This window comes from Biomphalaria glabrata, chromosome 1, assembly GCF_947242115.1.
Source record: "Biomphalaria glabrata chromosome 1, xgBioGlab47.1, whole genome shotgun sequence".
Taxonomy (NCBI): Eukaryota; Metazoa; Mollusca; class Gastropoda; family Planorbidae; genus Biomphalaria; species Biomphalaria glabrata.
Window position 1 is genome coordinate 77,563,893 of NC_074711.1, and position 19,216 is coordinate 77,583,108.

The 19,216-nt window shown below is 40.7% G+C and overlaps 1 protein-coding gene and 1 long non-coding RNA gene across 2 annotated transcripts; both read right to left on the reverse strand.

Annotated features, from left to right (window-relative positions):
• Positions 1-968: 968 nt before the first annotated feature.
• On the reverse strand, positions 969-1,685 carry LOC129927206 (uncharacterized). Its single transcript, XR_008778820.1, has 2 exons — positions 1,060-1,685; positions 969-1,017 (listed from the first exon to the last, which is right to left on the reverse strand). It is a non-coding gene; the product is annotated as an uncharacterized LOC129927206 (long non-coding RNA).
• A 113-nt stretch (positions 1,686-1,798) lies between these two features.
• On the reverse strand, positions 1,799-3,868 carry LOC129926281 (uncharacterized). The gene is made up of 3 exons (XM_056029401.1): positions 3,582-3,868; positions 1,927-3,539; positions 1,799-1,807 (listed from the first exon to the last, which is right to left on the reverse strand). Exons 2-3 carry the CDS (start codon positions 3,058-3,060, stop codon positions 1,799-1,801), a joined length of 1,143 nt encoding a protein of 380 aa, XP_055885376.1. The 5' UTR covers positions 3,061-3,539; positions 3,582-3,868.
• Positions 3,869-19,216: the final 15,348 nt, after the last annotated feature.

The window sequence follows — 19,216 nt, forward strand, 5'->3', positions numbered from 1 at the left end:
TTTCTTCTTCCCCGAAACACGTTCCAGTGAGTTGGTATTTTAATTTTTTTACTCGTGAGAATTTCTAGATTCTTTTTTTTTTTTAACATTATTGATGACGTCTAAGCTACTGACAGGAATATTCGTAAAAAAATGTATGTGAGGAATAAAAAAGTAAGAATGTCCAGACGACAGAAAACAACGAAATAAAATGAGAATATGAAATAATGAACAGAGACCAAAGGTTGTACTGCTGGAATTGTTGGTGAATGTGGAGGTTGGGTAGCCATGATGATTGTGTGGCAAGTTCTTTTGCCTTGTCATTGTTTTAGTGAGACATCTGGACCTCACTCTCTATTCCTCACTGGAGATGTGCGCTCAGGAAAATGGCGTTTGTCATAGCAACCCTACAATCTAATAAATAACACATTTATAAACAAATCTATAATTTAAATATAGAACACCTGTATAAGCAAATCCAAGATCGAATATGTAACACATTATAAGGAAATATAACTACATGTAACACATTTAACCCTAACCTAACCTAAAAATAAAAATATTACACATTTAATATATAATACTGTTACGAATCTCACTATCCAGGCTCTCTGCAAACTGCACCATACACCACCAACTTAAAGAACTTGACAAGTCAGGGCTCCAAAATAACGTAAAGGTTTAATGTCCATAAATAACAGCCAATACTGTACAATTGGCAGCACGTAGAACAGTACAAATAGCTCTGCGATAACAAATATCTCTCCAATAACACCGTTCCGCCGTATCAAGTCTTGCACTGGCTTCTCCGTCTCGTTCCGGGCTTGCACTGGGTCCAACAGTTCGGGACTGACTTCACACACTTGGGCTCGTTGTGTCGGACTCGATCACAGACCAAGATCAAGACGCCGTTCGTCTCAACTGTACTTGACAGTACTCCGCACTGAACCGTCGTAATGCTCCGTACAGAACCACACCGTTGAACTGTGCTGTAGTCGACCGTGTTCTGAACTCCTGTCGTGAACCCGCTTTCTGAACCTTCTGTCGTGAACCTTGCTGTATTGAGCCCCTTTTCTCAACCGTCTTGACTGCGTCGCCTCCGCTCTTATATAGGGTCCCTACTGGCCTTCTCGAACCGGACAGAACGCCGCTCGACGTTTCTAGGTGGTCAGATGACTACAACTCTCGTGACGCCCCTGAGCTCTGTTCACGTCGGCGATCCTTCCCGAACTCTCTTGTTGACCCTCGTCTCGGCCGATCGTCGTAACTCGTCACGGTTGACCGCTCGTCTAGCGCTGGCCTGGGGCGATTTGCGTCGGCTGACTACACACACACCACTACCCCCATCTGTGCCACCACCAGGTTTATAACACTGCCCCCTCCTTAGATCTGTCCGTCCCGGGCAGATCCAGCTTCACCATAGTACGGATGGAGTCGATTGATGTGGACGACCTTCCGCTTGGACCGGTGGCCTCCTTGTATCCGGCAAACGTCATCTGTGATCCTTTTAACTACATGGTAAGGGCCTTCCCAATCTCTTTGATGCTTATAGGACCTTCCGTTTCTTCTCCGGGGGTTGTATAGCCAGACCAAGTCGTTCTTACGGAACCTCGAGGCATCGACCCTATCGTCGTTTCTTGTCTTCATTTGGTCACTGCTGCTGTTGATGTCTTTGCGGGCTAAATTATGAGCTTCCTTCATTCGGAAAATGGGGGCTACATTTTCATCTTTTCGCTGGGCATCTTGGCTTTTCTCGTCTGGCCGCGGCTCGGGGGCTTGAACATCAAGACGACGACAATCGATGATCAACCCCGTTTCCTCAGCCTTCCTGCAGGGTCTGTATACTTTCTCAGATCTGTGTTGGTTCACTTCTTGTCGAAAAGACCTTTTTGCACAGTTTCGTTGTAGGTGGCCAAACCCTCCACAGTTCCAGCATCGTTTTCTCACTCCACGTTGACCTTGTGGTATCTGGGTAGTTCTACATTTCTCTAGGGCCTCGTTCGTTTTTCTCAGTTCCCTGCGACCTTTATCTTTAACCTCCAGCCTCTGGTCCTGGTAAATTTTCTCGGACTCGTCTTTAGCAGCTTGGTATAAGAGAGCGTACACAAGGGCTTCACTGGCTTTGTGCTTGCCACTAACTCTGATGGCCTTCTTCAGTTCGGGGTCTCGAAGTGCATCGGCAAACGCATCAGTAATGATTATTTCCAGGAGGTCTTGCGTGGCTGTTGGGTAAGCCAAATGGGCGAGGCGTGCAATGTCTGCCTCCAACTCCCGTAGGGTTTCATTTGATTGCTGTCGGCGGGTCTTCAATTTGACTCGATACAATTCTGACAGATACTCATCACCGTACCGGAGCTCCATCGTCTTGACGAGAGCAGCGTAGTCTTGTGGGTTTGGAATGGACTGCAGCAGTTCGGAGGCCTTTCCTCTTAGGGATAATATAAGGGCTGTTGCTTTCTCCTCATCGCTGTTCCATTGGTTGACTTTGGCCGCGGCGTCAAATTGTAGCTTGTAGACGGACCAGGACACGGATCCATCAAACACAGGAGGCTTTACCTTCATGAAAGCTTCGGGTACGATCGACATCACATTTGCTTTCTGCATCTTGGTAAAATCCCTGTAAACTTGCGTCTTTATTTCTTCGATCTTTTTCTCAACAGCGTAGACCCTCTGGTTCATCTGTTCTTCAATGGTGGTGATTCTCTCCTCCACAGCATGTATGCGTTGGTTCATTGCCAATAACTCCGTTTTGATTCCCGAGTCCATTTTGTCTATCTTGTAATTGGTGTTTTCTTGCCCCGAGTTCATCTGTTCTCGCATAGCTGCCATCTGCTCCTGTATGCTACTGACGATCTGTCCCTGCATAGCTGCCATATGTCCCTGCATAGCTGCCATCTGTTCCTGCAAGTCCGGTTCGACTTCAAAAAGATATGTGTCCGGATCTTCTTTTTCCTTCACCAGATCTTCCCGAAGGCGTGCTTGTAAGGTTTCTTTGTTTCCGCTCATCTTCAGATCTCGATTACGGAGCTCTCGCCTCAGTTCCTTCAAAAGGAGTTGGTCTAGCGTTTTCGTAGTAGCCATTGCAGATCCCACTTCTGACACCAGTTGTTACGAATCTCACTATCCAGGCTCTCTGCAAACTGCACCATACACCACCAACTTAAAGAACTTGACAAGTCAGGGCTCCAAAATAACGTAATGGTTTAATGTCCATAAATAACAGCCAATACTGTACAATTGGCAGCACGTAGAACAGTACAAATAGCTCTGCGATAACAAATATCTCTCCAATAACACCGTTCCGCCGTATCAAGTCTTGCACTGGCTTCTCCGTCTCGTTCCGGGCTTGCACTGGGTTCAACAGTTCGGGACTGACTTCACACACTTGGGCTCGTTGTGTCGGACTCGATCACAGACCAAGATCAAGACGCCGTTCGTCTCAACTGTACTTGACAGTACTCCGCACTGAACCGTCGTAATGCTCCGTACAGAACCACACCGTTGAACTGTGCTGTAGTCGACCGTGTTCTGAACTCCTGTCGTGAACCCGCTTTCTGAACCTTCTGTCGTGAACCTTGCTGTATTGAGCCCCTTTTCTCAACCGTCTTGACTGCGTCGCCTCCGCTCTTATATAGGGTCCCTACTGGCCTTCTCGAACCGGACAGAACGCCGCTCGACGTTTCTAGGTGGTCAGATGACTACAACTCTCGTGACGCCCCTGAGCTCTGTTCACGTCGGCGATCCTTCCCGAACTCTCTTGTTGACCCTCGTCTCGGCCGATCGTCGTAACTCGTCACGGTTGACCGCTCGTCTAGCGCTGGCCTGGGGCGATTTGCGTCGGCTGACTACACACACACCACTACCCCCATCTGTGCCACCACCAGGTTTATAACAATACATTTATAACTAACCCTAGATCTATAATATAAAGCATTTAGGACAAGCTACAAGATCTATTAATGCATTTTGAAAGCCTATGAACAACTGCTAGTTAATGCCTGCTGTAAACCACCAATACGAAACTAAAATTAATGCACACCTGTGAATCAGTGAGACGAATACGAGTTCATGGACGCATAGCTTCAATAGACACTAACAGACCAGCCATTCCAATTGTAATATAGGTTTTAGTACTTTCATATATTAAGCAGGGGTGATAAAATTGAGTCAACTTTTAGCCTCCACTAGCTGTATCACTAGGCGCCCTCCCCCTCCCTGTAGACACACACCTGGTGCAATAGGTACAATGAATACTAATGACCATCGACAATATGCTAGCTGTAGGCCTATGCAAAAAACTTTGGAGCCGCGATGATCAGTTTGTGAACAACTAGCGGACACGGGACAAAGGACATGGAACATAAACACAAAACTGACCAATTCTGATGGAAAGTTTTTGTAGTTCAGTGACATGGAGACCACAGACTGTTTTTCTTTTTATTATGAAAGATTTGTTATGGTTTCTATTACCAACCTTCTGGTCTTATGTCAGGAGTTTATGTTATGGATTAACTGTTAGACTTAAACGTTAAAAAATTGTATTTCCTCTTTCGACACGTTAGTTAAAATTTTTTTTTAAATATTATACTTGTATATCGCTGCTGTCTACATTTATTCACCGAACTGCTGGTAGACAAGAATACCGCTGTAGGCGTATTATATTTTATCTTATAAAACTTGAAATAAATTGAATGACTTCTCTGAAAACAACGAAACTAAATTTGACTTTTATTACAATATTGCAAAATATAACCAGATGAAATAAAAGTTAACTTATATTTTAAAAGAATCTAACTCACTATGAAATATAAAAACACTTTGGCTTCCTCAGCCTTCCTGTAGTCTCTTGATCTTAAGTTAATCTTAACACAGCTTACGACATCGTCGCTTATCTTGCATCATTCTACAAGACTAACATTAAATTAATCTCTCTCTCTCTCTCTCTCTCTCTTCAACTAACAATAAATAATCCTTTTCTTCATAATCACCTTGAAAACAAACACACATCCACTTCATAATAACCACTCTCTGTAGACATCTTGAGTGAGCGCTAAGCGACCCGCTTCCCCCCACACATCATTTTGTCTAGACTCTGGACCCACTTTCACTTCATTGAGAGTTTCAAACCCAATCCTTTCAACCGATCCTTAAACCCATCCTAATTTTAAACCCACTTGTCTATCTTGACTATGTTAGTATTATTTTTAATTGCAAACAATTAGAGCACTTCTTGCTTGAAGTAAATATGACTTTGTGAAGCTAAATCCTATAAACACTATTTTTAGCAGCCCCCGTGGGGAAAAGCCGACATTGGTTTTGTGTTGTCTGTCTGTCTATCTGCCACATTTAGATATCAAAAACTAAAAGCGCTTTTGAAAATTATATACTGCCTGCATCTTGCCACCAATAACTGCACCATGCACCGTATTATGACAGTGAGTCCCTTGGTGATAAACATAATATGCTAAGTCTTTTACGTACACCATTTTTAAACAAGATGTGATAATCTCAGATCAAAATACTAATAAATTGTGATCCTATATACAAATGCATTATGTATATATTTATAAGAAATTCACGTAATACTTATTAGTGATACTGCTAAGTGATACTGGTAAGTGATACTGGTCTGTAGTTTCATGGATCAGATTTTTCTCCTTCTTTTAATAGGGAAGTGACGTCAGCTTCTTTCCAGTCCCTCGGTGCTCTGCCCTTAAGAGATGTCTGAAAAAGTATTTTGATCATTGGTGCTAGCTCATTGCTTAGTTCTTTGAGTAATCTGACCGGTATACCACCAGGTCCAGATTCTTTATTTGGTTTCATGTTCGATAATAGTTTCTGAATCCCCTTTTCTTGTACTTCTGTGTCTCCTATGTTGTCGACCTCGTTCAAGTTTAGTAATATGTCTTTGTCTCCTGGGGCTAAGAATGCTGATGCAAAGTATTTATTTAGGATGTTAACTTTAGTTTTTTTATATCATTAAGTGTTATGTTATCTTCACTTTTTAATAGTGCTACTCCTGTTGTTTCCATTTCCTTAGACTTTATGTATGACCAAAATGTAAGTCCTTATATCCCTGAGTCTTGAACCTGAGCACTATGTCATCTCAGCGGGGAGGAGCTAATCTATTCAATTGTTACACTTATCACAGCTCTTGTCATTTTTACTGACGTCACATGATTGGTGGAGGGGGGGGGCGTGGGGGCTGAGCGCTTGACTTCAGAACCTGGGGTCCTGGGTTCGAATCTCGCGGAAGACTGGGATCTTGAAGTTTGGAAATTTTAGGGCGCCCCTGAGTCCACCCAACTCTAATGGGTACCTGACTTGAGTTGGGAAAGATGACACCCTGCTCGTTAACCGTTGGCTTAAAGAAACAGATCACCATAATGTCGCATGCGCTGTTAACCATGTTGTCTGAAAGGGAACTTTACCTTTAACATGATTGTTACAAAACAGGTTTACTCATCTGTCTGTCTGTTGTAACCAAAACAAAATGCTTTAAAGCAGCCCCCCTACTCTTCGTTCAATAGATTACAGGTACTCTTCATTCATTTTGTTTTGTTTTTTAAGTATATTTGAATTCATAAAATGTGATGAAGTTGTTTTTTTTTTTTTTTTTTTTGTTTTTTTCAAATTCCTTTTTGTTTTAGAAAAAAAATTGTGTAGCCCAACAAATTCCAAGGGAGGGCAAAAATGTACTGCAGTCTTCAGTTATTGTTCCTGATCGGATCAAAGCCTTTCTGAATAACCTCCACCCCCTGCTGGTTTGTTCATTTCCGTGTACACCCGATGCCCCCTTCCCGTTTCGCATGTCTCCTTCCGGTTGCAGGCGGCGCTGTTCGTGACGTCACTGATCACATGTTTCTAAATCTGAACAAATTCCTGTACATTCTTGCTTTTATGTTATAGTATGTTGTTGTTATTTTCCTGTTTCAATGAAATAGCAGCATACGCGAATTGACGCCACTAAAGAACTGAAGGGCTCACGGCATGAATATAGAAGAGGCGATTGTGGAAAGGCAATCTTTCAGAGTGTATAGAGTGCATATAGATCATACCCAGTAACTCAGGACACTCAAAAGTCACTATTGGGGGACCAAAAAAAAAAAGGATAAATCAGTGATGTCCAACCTATTACGTCCTGGGAACCATATTCATTTCAGACACATGTGTCAAAGGGTGGGGGGGGGGGGGGGGGGAATATCCTCGAGACCAAGGGAAACAATCCACTGTGGACAGAAGTGTCGAGAGGCCAGGTGGCACTTCGTCGTGGACTTAATATGGTCCGCGGGTAGTAGTTTGGATCATTATCCTGGCGGAGATAGGACTATCTCTAGTTTTGATTCTGCGAGTCTAAAGGGGCTAGGACTATCTCTAGTTTTGATTCTGCGAGTCTAAAAGGGGCTAGGACTATCTCTAGTTTTGATTCTGCGAGTCTAAAAGAGGCGGGCCTTTTTGGTTATGAATGCAGCTAAGTTAATAAAAAGGAGGCTACTAATAGTAATGGTAGTAGATTGTCTTTTTAATTGAAAAACTGGTAAATAAATGGGGAAAAAAAAGTGACGGTCTCTTATATTCCTGTCAAATGATTACCTTGATCAACTAGTGGCAGATAGCATGTTTGTGTAGTATTAATGTGTTGTTGTTTTACTTGTCAGATCTGGAAGGGCAGGCTCTGGTGTCGTCATATTGAAGGGTAGAAGGACAACCAGATTGCACAGAATAAATGAGGAAGCCAAATGAAAAGTTCAATTTGCTTTCTAATGAAAATGATGAAATCTATAATCAGAATAAAACCAAAATGTTTGCTTCAATTAAACTCGAAGGCAGAACAACCAACACACACTGACATCCAACACACTGACAACAACACACGCTGACAGCCAGAACACTGACGACTAACACTTTGATAACCAACACACTAACAACCAACACACTGACAACCAACACTTACTGACATCAACACACTGACAACTAACACTTACTGATAGCGAACACACTGACAACTACTAAACTGACGACTAACACACTGACAATCCACACACCAAAAACCAATACTCAGGCACTATTGTTGTTTTCTTTCTGAATCAAAACTTGAAATATTTACAAAAATTGAAAAGTTCGCTCTTGCATCAGACACCTGACTTTGTAACCCAGGCCTGTCTGTAGGCCTACATGTATTAAGTCAACACCCAGGCCGTGTTCTCCCATGCAGATCACACAGGATGCGAGGGTGGTACGGCAGACGTCTGAGTTTGTTGTTGATCTTTTTCTACCCAATTTAGATCGCACTTTGATAAGGTCCCCTCTGCCCCCCACTCCCAGTGACAATGTACGTGATCAAATAATCTGTGTACATTATGTTCGTCATGTAGTTGTACCGAGGACTGAGTTGTGACGTGTATGATTGGACGTAAGTGTGAAGGGCTAATTATATCTGTCAACAATGCCATTCCCAAAGGGGTGGTCACATATGGAGTCATCTTATTGGTAGCACGAGTTAAAGGAGATTAGGTCGGTCTCGAAGTTCCCAAAAAAGGTAAAAAAGACTTGATGGATGATTTCCACGCCATTATTGGGCTAGGCCCTAGGCTTAGAGGAGGTGCACAATTGTAGTTTTAGATTGAAAGGATTTTAACTAAAATACAAAACGTAGAATATTAATAGACGCAGGTTATTACGCAGGTTATTACGCAGGTTATTTTGGTCTTTTTACGTTGTCTATCCAGAACTATAGATAGGTATATCCCATGTCACATCTTCATAGCTTTATAGATGTATAGAAAATATTCTTTACAAGTGACGACGCTTAGCTGTCATTAATGAACAATTTTTTTTTCACTATTCCTCTTATCAGCTTGCAAACTCATTATGGGTTCAAAAACAGCAAATAACATAAACAAGTAAAACACTTTTAAAAAAAACAATATTTAAAAAAAAAAACGAAAAGCTTATAGAGGAATTATTTTTCTTTTGATAAATTTGGATTTAAAAAAAAAAGAGCCTGTGGAAACTTACCCACAACCCTTCCCTACAAAAAAAAAACTGGTTCTGCGAATGTATAAATCTACTACACTTTATAATATTCTAAGGATTGGACTTTAGATCTACACTTAGAAGAAGATGCGCACAATGTTCCTGAACATTAATTTATTTAACTCTTGAATAATGCCTACATGGGAAAATACCCGACGATGTATAGTGCGTTCAAGATAAAGATTTCCCAGTTCTCGAGCCAAATTTATATATTTTTTTTATACTTTGAAAATTGATAACGCCCAAACTCGAGTGTTCCCTGTGTGGCCGACGAGCTAGTCATTCTTTTGATATACAGCAACTGTTAAAATTTGTAGGAAAATCGTTATAGCCGTTTTTTGAGATCAGCGTTCCAGGTTCCTGGTTCCAGGTTCCATTAAGTTCTAACTCGAACAGAGGTATTGTAAAAAATACTTTTTTTAAAAAGACACCACCTCCTTTATACAACTTATAGAGCGGTTGTTTCTCTTTTAATAACAAGTAGAATCTAGCTAGCCTGGAACAACGTTAGAGAGAACAGCACTAGAATAGAAATATCAGTAGGATCTAGCTAGGAACGACGTTAGAGAGAACAGCACTAGAATAGAAATATCAGTAGACTCTAGCTAGGAGCATACACAGAATCTAGTTTAGGGATATTACAAGTCTGGACGTTAAATCAACTTATTTTGCAGCAGCTCTGTCTCTGGCTTGCTGTCTCTGGCTCGCTGTCTCTGGCTTGCTGTCTCTTTGTTTCAAAAGCAGAAACTCTAGTTCTGATCACTTCACGTCAAGAAGATCTCGCGCTGAGATAACGTTACCAATGGGATGGTATTAGTTCCAAATTGTATCGAAAAAAATTTTGGTCTTATTTTTTAATCTTTGTTATTTGCTGGCTTGAGTTCTTCTCGTGTAGCTCAGAAATTAGTTTGATCGCATTGTTATCCTACACATGGGAAGATGTCGCAGATAGACAGAATGGATTTCAAAGTAAAATCTAAGACTTTGTTTACTATATGACACGAGTGACAACTGTCAGAATAAACGAACAAATCACGCTGACACGGACTGATAGCTATAGTACCTAGAGATTTGTAAGTATTTGTAAGTACCTAGAGATTTGTAAGTACCTAGAGATTTGTAAGTATGTGTAAGTACCTAGAGATTTGTAGCTTTATTCTCCATAACATTTGGACTGGCAGACGATGTTTTTACTCGAAAGGAGGAAAGAAATCATATTAATTCCCTGTCCATTGATGTGCCAGGTCTGCATCAAGTTTTCTATGAGGACAAAGTGGAGTCTAGTTTTTATTTAAAGTGCCTTCGGCACCTTCTTTACGCCGCCCTCCTTAAAGCTCGCCATAAAAAGATCGCCCTTGGAATTCAGTCATCCCCCTGCGAGGTGTCCCACACAGCGAATCTATCGAATGGTAAGTACTGCTTCAATACTGTCCACACCAGCCTCTAGCAGAGCATGATTAGTTCTAAAGTAATCCAGCCCCAGTGTTTGCCCCATTCTGGAGCGATGTGAGCGAAGGCACCTTTGATGAAATCGTTCAAGAGCCTACATAGACTCTAGACTCTAGATCTACCACTGTATCTATTTATTTGTCCTCCCTGTTGCAACAAATCTTGTCGTGAGTTCAACTGATCGACTTGTGCCTCGACTCGCAAGGTAAGTCGAACTTGGAGAATTGATTTTTTCCCCCCCCCCCCGTTTTGAGCTGAGTTGATATTTGAACCTCAAATTGACAAGTTTAAAAGATTAATTTCCTCTATGAAAAAAAACAACATTGAGGTGGGTATTGAATGGCTTCCCCGTGTCAGAGATAATTTAACAGCAAGCATTCCCCTGGATCAATAACACACATTTTTTGTTCCTGGCTGTTCCCTTCAGTTGCATGATGTAGTCGAATACTACACCAAGAATGACTTGAGAACTAGTGTGGGGTACGTGAAGCATACGTTGGGAATGGGATGAGGAGGAATTAAGGAAAGGTTAAGGCAGTTGTTCTCAAACTGTGCACGATTCCTCACCATGCGGCGACCCCATTCGTAAAGTTATTTGTGTTCATAAGCCTAACTAACCGTACTTCTGCTAATGTTATAAAAAGTCGTGATCTGATATATATCTGATGCGTATTACCGTGAATTCACGAAACAATATGTAATTATATTTTGTGTAATACACATTTCTGCTTAGTAATAAATTATACTTAAAATGTATGTTTATTATTTTAATTTATTTAATTTTCTGTTGAGTATTCAATCACTATATAACAATTTGAAGAGCGTGCCACTGGTACAGGGCAATAGTAAACTACATTGCTACAATATGGCTACAACATTGCTACAATATTTTTGCGACATTCTGAGCAATCAAGCCGACGTTAGCGAGAAGTTTGAGTTTTGGGGGCAGTCTTTACAAGAGCACAATGCCATCTTCTGAATCAGGTCTTCTTTCTCTATTAAGACTTGATAACTAACAGGCTGGAAAACCATATTTCCCAAAAATATATTATTACACATGAAAAACTAAGGTGCAACACAGACCAAACGGGTCTTACGGGATATGACTGCAAACACTTGATCAGCGAATGTTTAACTACGTTTAGAGATTATCAATGGAAATATTGACAAAAAAAGAGACAAGAAAATGAGTCGTTGGTATAGCAATCTACAATGTTGCTCAGAGAAATGAAGCCAATTTCCGACGCGTAAAAAAAAAAGAGAATAAACGGCCAATATCTCATTAATTAATGTAATTACTAGATCCACGAGTTTCTAATAAATAGTTTCAGGTCAATTTCATTTCGTTTTTGCACTTTTTCGGTAATGTGGCCCGCGACACTAGTGTCGGAAATTAAAATGGCCCACAGGTCGAATTAGGTTGGGCATCGCTGACATATATAGATTCCGCAATAGCGTAACGTTGCGCTGTGCCCTAATTTACGTTACCCTAACCTTTGAACTGTTAAAAAGTGTTTTCGATTTATTTAATCATTCTAGTAGAATAGTATACGACATTCATTTTTGAATTTTACACACAAAAAAATGATTACTAATTATCAATGGAATAACTTTGTACAATATCAAGCCTTACACGATGGAAAAAAAGAAGGCTACCCCTTGCAAATCGTTATTCGACTTCATGAGGCGATCGCGATCCACATGTTGAGAACCGTGTCAACGTCACGTGATTGTAAATTTCGACCTTAACGAGATTAACCAATTAAACGAAAGATAAGCCGTCACCAGTTTTATAACACAATTGTATAAAACAAAAACATTTGTTTATGAAGGATTTCATTCCAAGAAAATACACAAACACTAGGATTATTATCCTTATAACATTAATGAAATAACTTTTAATTATTAGCATTAGTAGGTATTAAGTGTATTAGGTATCACTGGATTGTAGACCTATCCAGAAGGTGAACTGCTTTGTGAGTAAAAAAATATATTCTCGTGCCATTATCTTATTGAAAATTCAACGTGAAGCATTATATTTCATCTTTTTACATGCAAGGCTTTAAACAGTTGTTTTTAATTAAATAAATAGTCAATAGCATCGCTGTTAATGAATTTTCATGTTCGGGGATATTTTAATATTTGCAATGCAAATCTCGTTTCAAACTAAGCCTTTATTTGTTCCATCTCGTCCCACTTCATGAAGCTGATGTCGGCCTGACATCTCATTCTTCTTTCTTTCTTGCAATGCTTCATTACTGCAATACGTTTTCCCGCCAAAGCCCATGATGCAATATTTCATTCTTTTTTATTATTATTATTTTAATTTTTTTTTCAGTAGGAAGAATTTCAGTGATAATTTAAGAACATTTAATTTCTGGGGAAAAAAAGTCAAACCAGAGTTTTCACTGTTTGGTCAAATAGCTAGTGATTTTTTTTCCCATAGATGTACATAAACTGTAAAAAAAATTCTTAGGAAAACCGTTAGAGACGTTTTTTATATAATATTTATAAATGAAGAGTGTGCTAGCTAACAGTATGAAATGTCATCATCATCATCATCATTAAACTCCATTTGAGTGAGTGCTTGAGAGGTTCAAATCATCTCTTGCAAAGCCCTGGACAGAAAACCCTGTTTGCGTAGTGCATACATGTCACCATACAGGTAGAGAATCTTGGTTTCCCAGACCTGTCGAGACGGAGATCAGCAAGTCTGGGGGAGTCAAAAAGAATATGAGAGACGGTTTCCTCTTGTTCCCCGCAGCGGGGGCACCGTAAGTCCAAATTTGGCCATAGCCGTGAGAAATATGAGCCAACAGGACAGTGGCCTGTCCTGCACTGTGCTATAATAGCTTGCTCAGGTCTGGACAGCCTCCACCACGGGGAAGTGCGGTCAGGGCCCTCGTGAGCTCCCAGACTCCACGGGCTTTTCAGGACATGTCCCAGCACTCAAACCACTTTTCCATTTCTATTTTTTGAATTATAGCCAGAGCATGTTGAAAACAGCCTGTACGGTGGGTGGTGTTTGTCCTACCTGGTGGACCAAGGAGTCTGCAATGGTGTTTCCAGTCACACCCACTGGAAATCTAGGGGGGGCGGTAGGGGCGATCGCCCCCCCCCCCCCAACTCGGCCGACACCCCCCCCCCCGAAGGGGGGCGGACGAATTTTAGTATAGAATTCACACAATTTGTATACGAATTTATTACTTATGTTAATAATATATACTAATTATTTATATTTCAACCTATTTTTAGATTATATTAGATTATTTCGCCGATTTGGTGGGGTCAGGAAGGGGCGATGGTATCAATCCTTACACTTTCGAGTGGGGGGGGGGGGGGGCGGTCCAATTAATTTGTAGTAATCACAGCTTGCTAACAGAAACAATTAAATGATTAAAACTTGTTATTGATATTTTAACCGATCTTATATTATGTCGTTCCCTGTTTGCCGATTGGGGGGGGGGGGCGAATACCTCTACTGCCCTTCCCACCTAAACCCTTTGAGTGGGGGGGTGGCGGTCCTACTTTTATGGAGAAATCATAGTTTGTGAACAAAATTAATTCAATATATAAATTTTATATTATGTCAAGCCCCTTCTGGTATCTTGGCCGATTCGGTGGGGTTGGGGGGGGGGGGGGGTGATTGCATGTACTGCCCTCCCACTCTAGCCCTCTGAGTGGGGGGCGGGGGGGGCTGTCCTATTTTTATGGAGAATAATAGTTTGTGAATAAAATTAGTTGAGTCGCCCCACCCCTATTCTTTAATGCCAAATGCAATCTTTAGCAGAAATTATTAAAGGAGCGAGGATTAATCGTTTTCACTCTACCGCCCCTCTCATTTCCAGACATAGTTTATGTAATTTCACATGAATTTATCATAATTATTTTAAGAAAGTAATTTTTCAGTATAAGAGTCATGACTGAGATGAGTTCTAAACCAAAATAATCTTTTCATAGTCGCCTTTTTCCAACCTTTACTCAATCTGAAATTTTTCTAGTTAAATAAATTTGGGACTATAACTCACAATTTATACTTCAATTTTGTTGAATATTATTTATCGAATAATTCTTTTTTCGGCGGCGATCCTCAAAGCCAAAATCTAAATATGTGGGGTATCTTCTCAAGGAACAAATCGGTTTTATTTGCAATGTATTAAGGGCCTATAAATTCATATTAGAATATTTTTCAAGTACAACATTATTCGAAAGGTCCTTTTTTAATAGTATAAAATGAGCTTTAGGTCAGGCGAATGCGTTTCTTCTGTGAAGTATGCAAGAAAACGTTTTTGGCGTCGGAACCCCACAGATGAGTAATGAGCTGTAGATGTTAGGAGAATGCGTTTCTGCAGTGAAGAATGCAAAAAAACGCTTTTGGCGATGGGGCTTCGCCCCGAACTCCATTGATAAATAATGAGCTGTAGATGTCAGGAGAATGCGTTTCTGCATTGAAGAATGCAAGAAAACGCTTTTGGCATCAGGGCTTCGCCCCGAATTCTTTTTATGAATAATGAGCTGTATATGTCAGGAGAATGCGTTTCAGCAGTGAAAAAAGCAAGAAAACGCTTTTGTCGACGGGGCTTTGCCCCGAACCCCACAAGAGAACCTTATAGCGCTGCCCCAGTTGTTTTGTTTTTCGCCGAAGGTTGAGAAATGCTGCTTTTTTTATTAGCATATAAATATATATGTGCTGTACGCACGTTTATGCATAGGGTTAGGGTTTACTGGGCCTTAGGGCTAGGATTTGGAAAAAAATCGCCCCCCCCGCTCCAAAGTTCTGGATCCGCTAGTGGCCACACCTATGTGACTCTGTACCCACTGCATTATTACAGGGGTGCCACTGCGTTGCTTTATGTTGTGTGAAGCCACCATGATATGTAAAATAAGAACACTTTTTGACGGTGATAAGGGAAACTTGGATTTATTAACGAGACTAGGCAACACTGTAACTAAAAAAACAACATCTAATTAAAATAGTCAGTCTTTGATTTTTCGACTGATCATGAGTGAAAGCACGACTGTCTCAGGCGAAGGTCATAGGTCAGAGATAGTTTTCATTTTCACGATTATGTTTTAAGTCGCGCGGAGGGGCCCGTGTAATGCGATCATGCGACAAGTGTAGCAGACGACCCCATCTTGCCGCCCACACCCTGAGTAACCCCGTTGATCGTCACCTGCCCTTGTTGGGCGGTGGGAGGAGGCGGGGAATGTTCACCTGTCAGCACTTCCAATGACATCGACTCACCTTCGAGTTACCCTCCCCCTTTCGTAGTGAGCTCAAAACATTTTTATGTTTTAACAAAAAAAAACTGGGTCAGTTTTATCGGTAATGTCGTATCGATGAGGGGATCTCACATTGGTTAATAGAACGGGATCGTGTCCAGCTCACTAGCGAATGGACTGTCATTACTCTGAACAAAGGACAGAGTGACCAAATCTAATACCGTAATAAGCCCTAACTCAATGACAAGGAAGATAAACCATCAATGCGCTCATCTGAAAGGGTTACAGCTGGAGAATCGAATTGATTTCACAAACTTGTGTGACAATTCCATTAAGTGAATATTGCTATAAGAGACTGCATGAAGACTGGTAGCTGTCACGTGGGTGAAGACTGGTAGCTGTCACGTGGGTGAAGACTGGTACCTGTCACGTGGGTGAAGACTGATACCTGTTGTCACGTGGGTACTGAGAGATTGAAACTATGTGTGACTGGCTATTCTAGATTGAACTCTATAGCGACATAATATCCAAGCGTAGGCCGGAGATCCGCTTCATGTCAATAAATCAGCTCTCACTATCAATCAGCTATCACTATCAATCAGCTATCACTATCAATCAGCTATCACTATATATATAGCTTCTCCTTCGTGGTCGAAGACGAGCACATGTCTCATTTCCTATGGACTCGGAGATGACTGTTAAGTCCAATCCTCGCTTTAAAAAGCCGGCCGCATACGTGGCATGGGAGGGTTAGGTCAGTTGCAGATAGGCCTGCTTCTTCTGTCTGCTTTTTGTTGGTTCCGCGCTCTTTCACACTGGCCACTCTTCTTGGTTCTAATCTTGAAACTCACAGCTTCACACCATGAGGAGCGATCGAGAGCTAGTGCTTCCCAGCCATGAATGTCGATATCGCATTCCTTGAAGGGGCTCTTGAGAGTGTCTTTGCAGCACTTGTATTGGCCTTCTTGGGAGCGCTTTCCTGCACACAGCTCCCCGCACAGAAGTCGTTTGGGAAGGCGATTGTCTGGCATGCGGACTACATCGAAGTTGGGACCTTTTTACTGTTGCATTGATACTGTTCATGTTGGACAGCTTTAAGATTTCTGTGTCTGGTATATGGTCGGACCAGCGCACCTTATGGATACTCCTCCAGCGTAGGTGGAAGGAGTTTAGCTTTTTGGTGTGGCGGGAATATAGGATCCAGGACTGTGATGCATATAGGAGCTATCACTATCAATCAGCTGTCACTACCAGCTATATCGCTGTTCTTTGTTCACTTTAGAAACTCTTAAGAAGTCTAAATTCACAAACTGCAATCGTATAATAATAATAAAAAAAATCTGACCCAATTCTTCGATTATAAAGGCAAAACGTAGTTCAGTCTAAATAAATTGATAGTGTCGACATGAAGCAGAGGCGTAGCTAGCTGTGTGCGGCATCAAGTGGTATGGGGCATCAAGTGGTATGGGGCATCAAGTGGTATGGGGCATCAAGTGGTATGGGGCATCAAGTGGTATGGGGCATTGAACTTTCCCCCAATATGAATTAAGTTCCTATTTCTCAGAGCATTTCAGTAAATACTAAACATTCCTCATACATGAACAAACACACACAAATTACTGCATTTGTAATTATAAATATAATCTATCCAAGAGCTGCTTTGTAAGTCTCTTGTTACTATTTCGTCTGACGTTATCAGATGCTTTGATCAGGTTTGGTCAGGTAGCATAATTCTATCGACGACTTATAATTATTTAAAAAAAAAACTCTTTTAGTTATTTATATCATTTTGTTGTTGTTTTGTTTGTTTCTTTGGTTTTGAAAGGCATTTCTAGGACCTACCGAACCGGGCAACAAAGTTCCTAGATACGCCACTGACATTAGGTACAAATGTAATAGACATTATTATCAGTTTTGACCCTTTTTATACTCTACAATAATGCACCTTAAGAAGAGTTTTAGAATTATCTAGATTCTCGCAACTGCCGAGTCTACGTTATTTCTAGCTCTCTTGATAGAAGCTATTTCTTTAAAAAAAAAGGTTTCACTACGTTCTGGAAAATAAATAGTAGAACAAAATTGCTTTTTTTTTTTTTTTGGCGACCTTGGCACGCTTCGTCACGTGATAGCAAATGTCGAATACATTTTTGGTTGTACAAATTGCAGACTATGAAATTGAAGCCCGCAAGAAAGGTGGACTGGCAAGAACCTGTACCTCAACTTATGTGGAAGTAATGAACAAGAGTGACTTCCCTTGGAACACGTCTCTGGAAACAGAAGGAGCTATAATTGAAATCCACAAGCTCAATATTTACTTCTACGATAATGACAACTACAGAGTGCAGACTTAGCAGAGTTCCATATCAAGTGGTCCAAATATCTATACGCCTCTGTTAGTTATTATACTGATACGCCTCTAGATTATGATCTTATGTTAAATAACAAATATCCTCTTCTTATAATTGCTGAGTTGGTAAGTCAATGGTAAGCCTTGGTTTAAATCTCAAGTCGATTAGAAAATTGTGTCAGTCTCAAGCGTACGTATGTTCTTAATGACTGCATGACATTATTTTTTGTTAAAGTAATAAGTTATTGTGCTGGCCTTGCAATCACCTCATGACCCGCAGGCCACAGTAACAGAAGAATACAACTACACCTTTTGGATAAAACCTCACAACCTTAAACTTTAAAGGCAGACTGCAGCTTTCAACCTAATAACTTACGACAAAAAAACAATTTGAACTAATCATGCATCAATCAACATTTCCCAAGATGACACGATTGTGAGTTGCGTGTTTGGGTGTTCCACCTGTGTGGATGCACTTCTAGTGGCGCCCTATTTTTGCGAATGTGTCAAACGCCATGTAATCTGATGTCATTTTACCTGATGCAATGTAACTCTAATGTAAGTTTCAATTGATGTCATGCCTAGATATGTTTGTAGATTTTCTCAAGAATTTTTTAAAAGTGTTTTTTTTTTAAGGAATTCATTTATTTTATTTTTTGCACTTTTAGATTTTTAATTAAAGTTCTGACGTACTGATTTGTTTTTTCCAAGTTCAACACCACAGTCTTTGGCAGGTTAAACAAAGAAAATGTAAATTTCTTGTGGTAAGGATTCTCCTTCTATTGAAGTTCAGTTTCCTATTTTATTTATAGACTGTTTAGCATGCAATCTTTTGCTGTTTAGGAGGCCCTGTGATTGACTGTGACTTCTGATGCTCGAGGCAGGGGGAGGATCCCACGTTCGAGATCTTTAAGGGCGCCTCTGAGGCTCTGGTTTGTACCTGGCCACATGGCACCCTCGTCAACCGTGGGCAACAGAAACATATGGCCTTTACATCATCCGCCCCATAGATCGCAAGGTCTGAAAGATGAAATTTTCCACTAAGATTTATTGTATGTTGCTTCTTTGTTCAGATTGTAATTCTTTTTTAGTTGTATTTTTTTTTTAACATTTCTAAATCTGACTTTTAAAACAACTTCCTGGTTTTCAATTCAATAGTTTAGTTTTGGTCTTCGTCCTTTC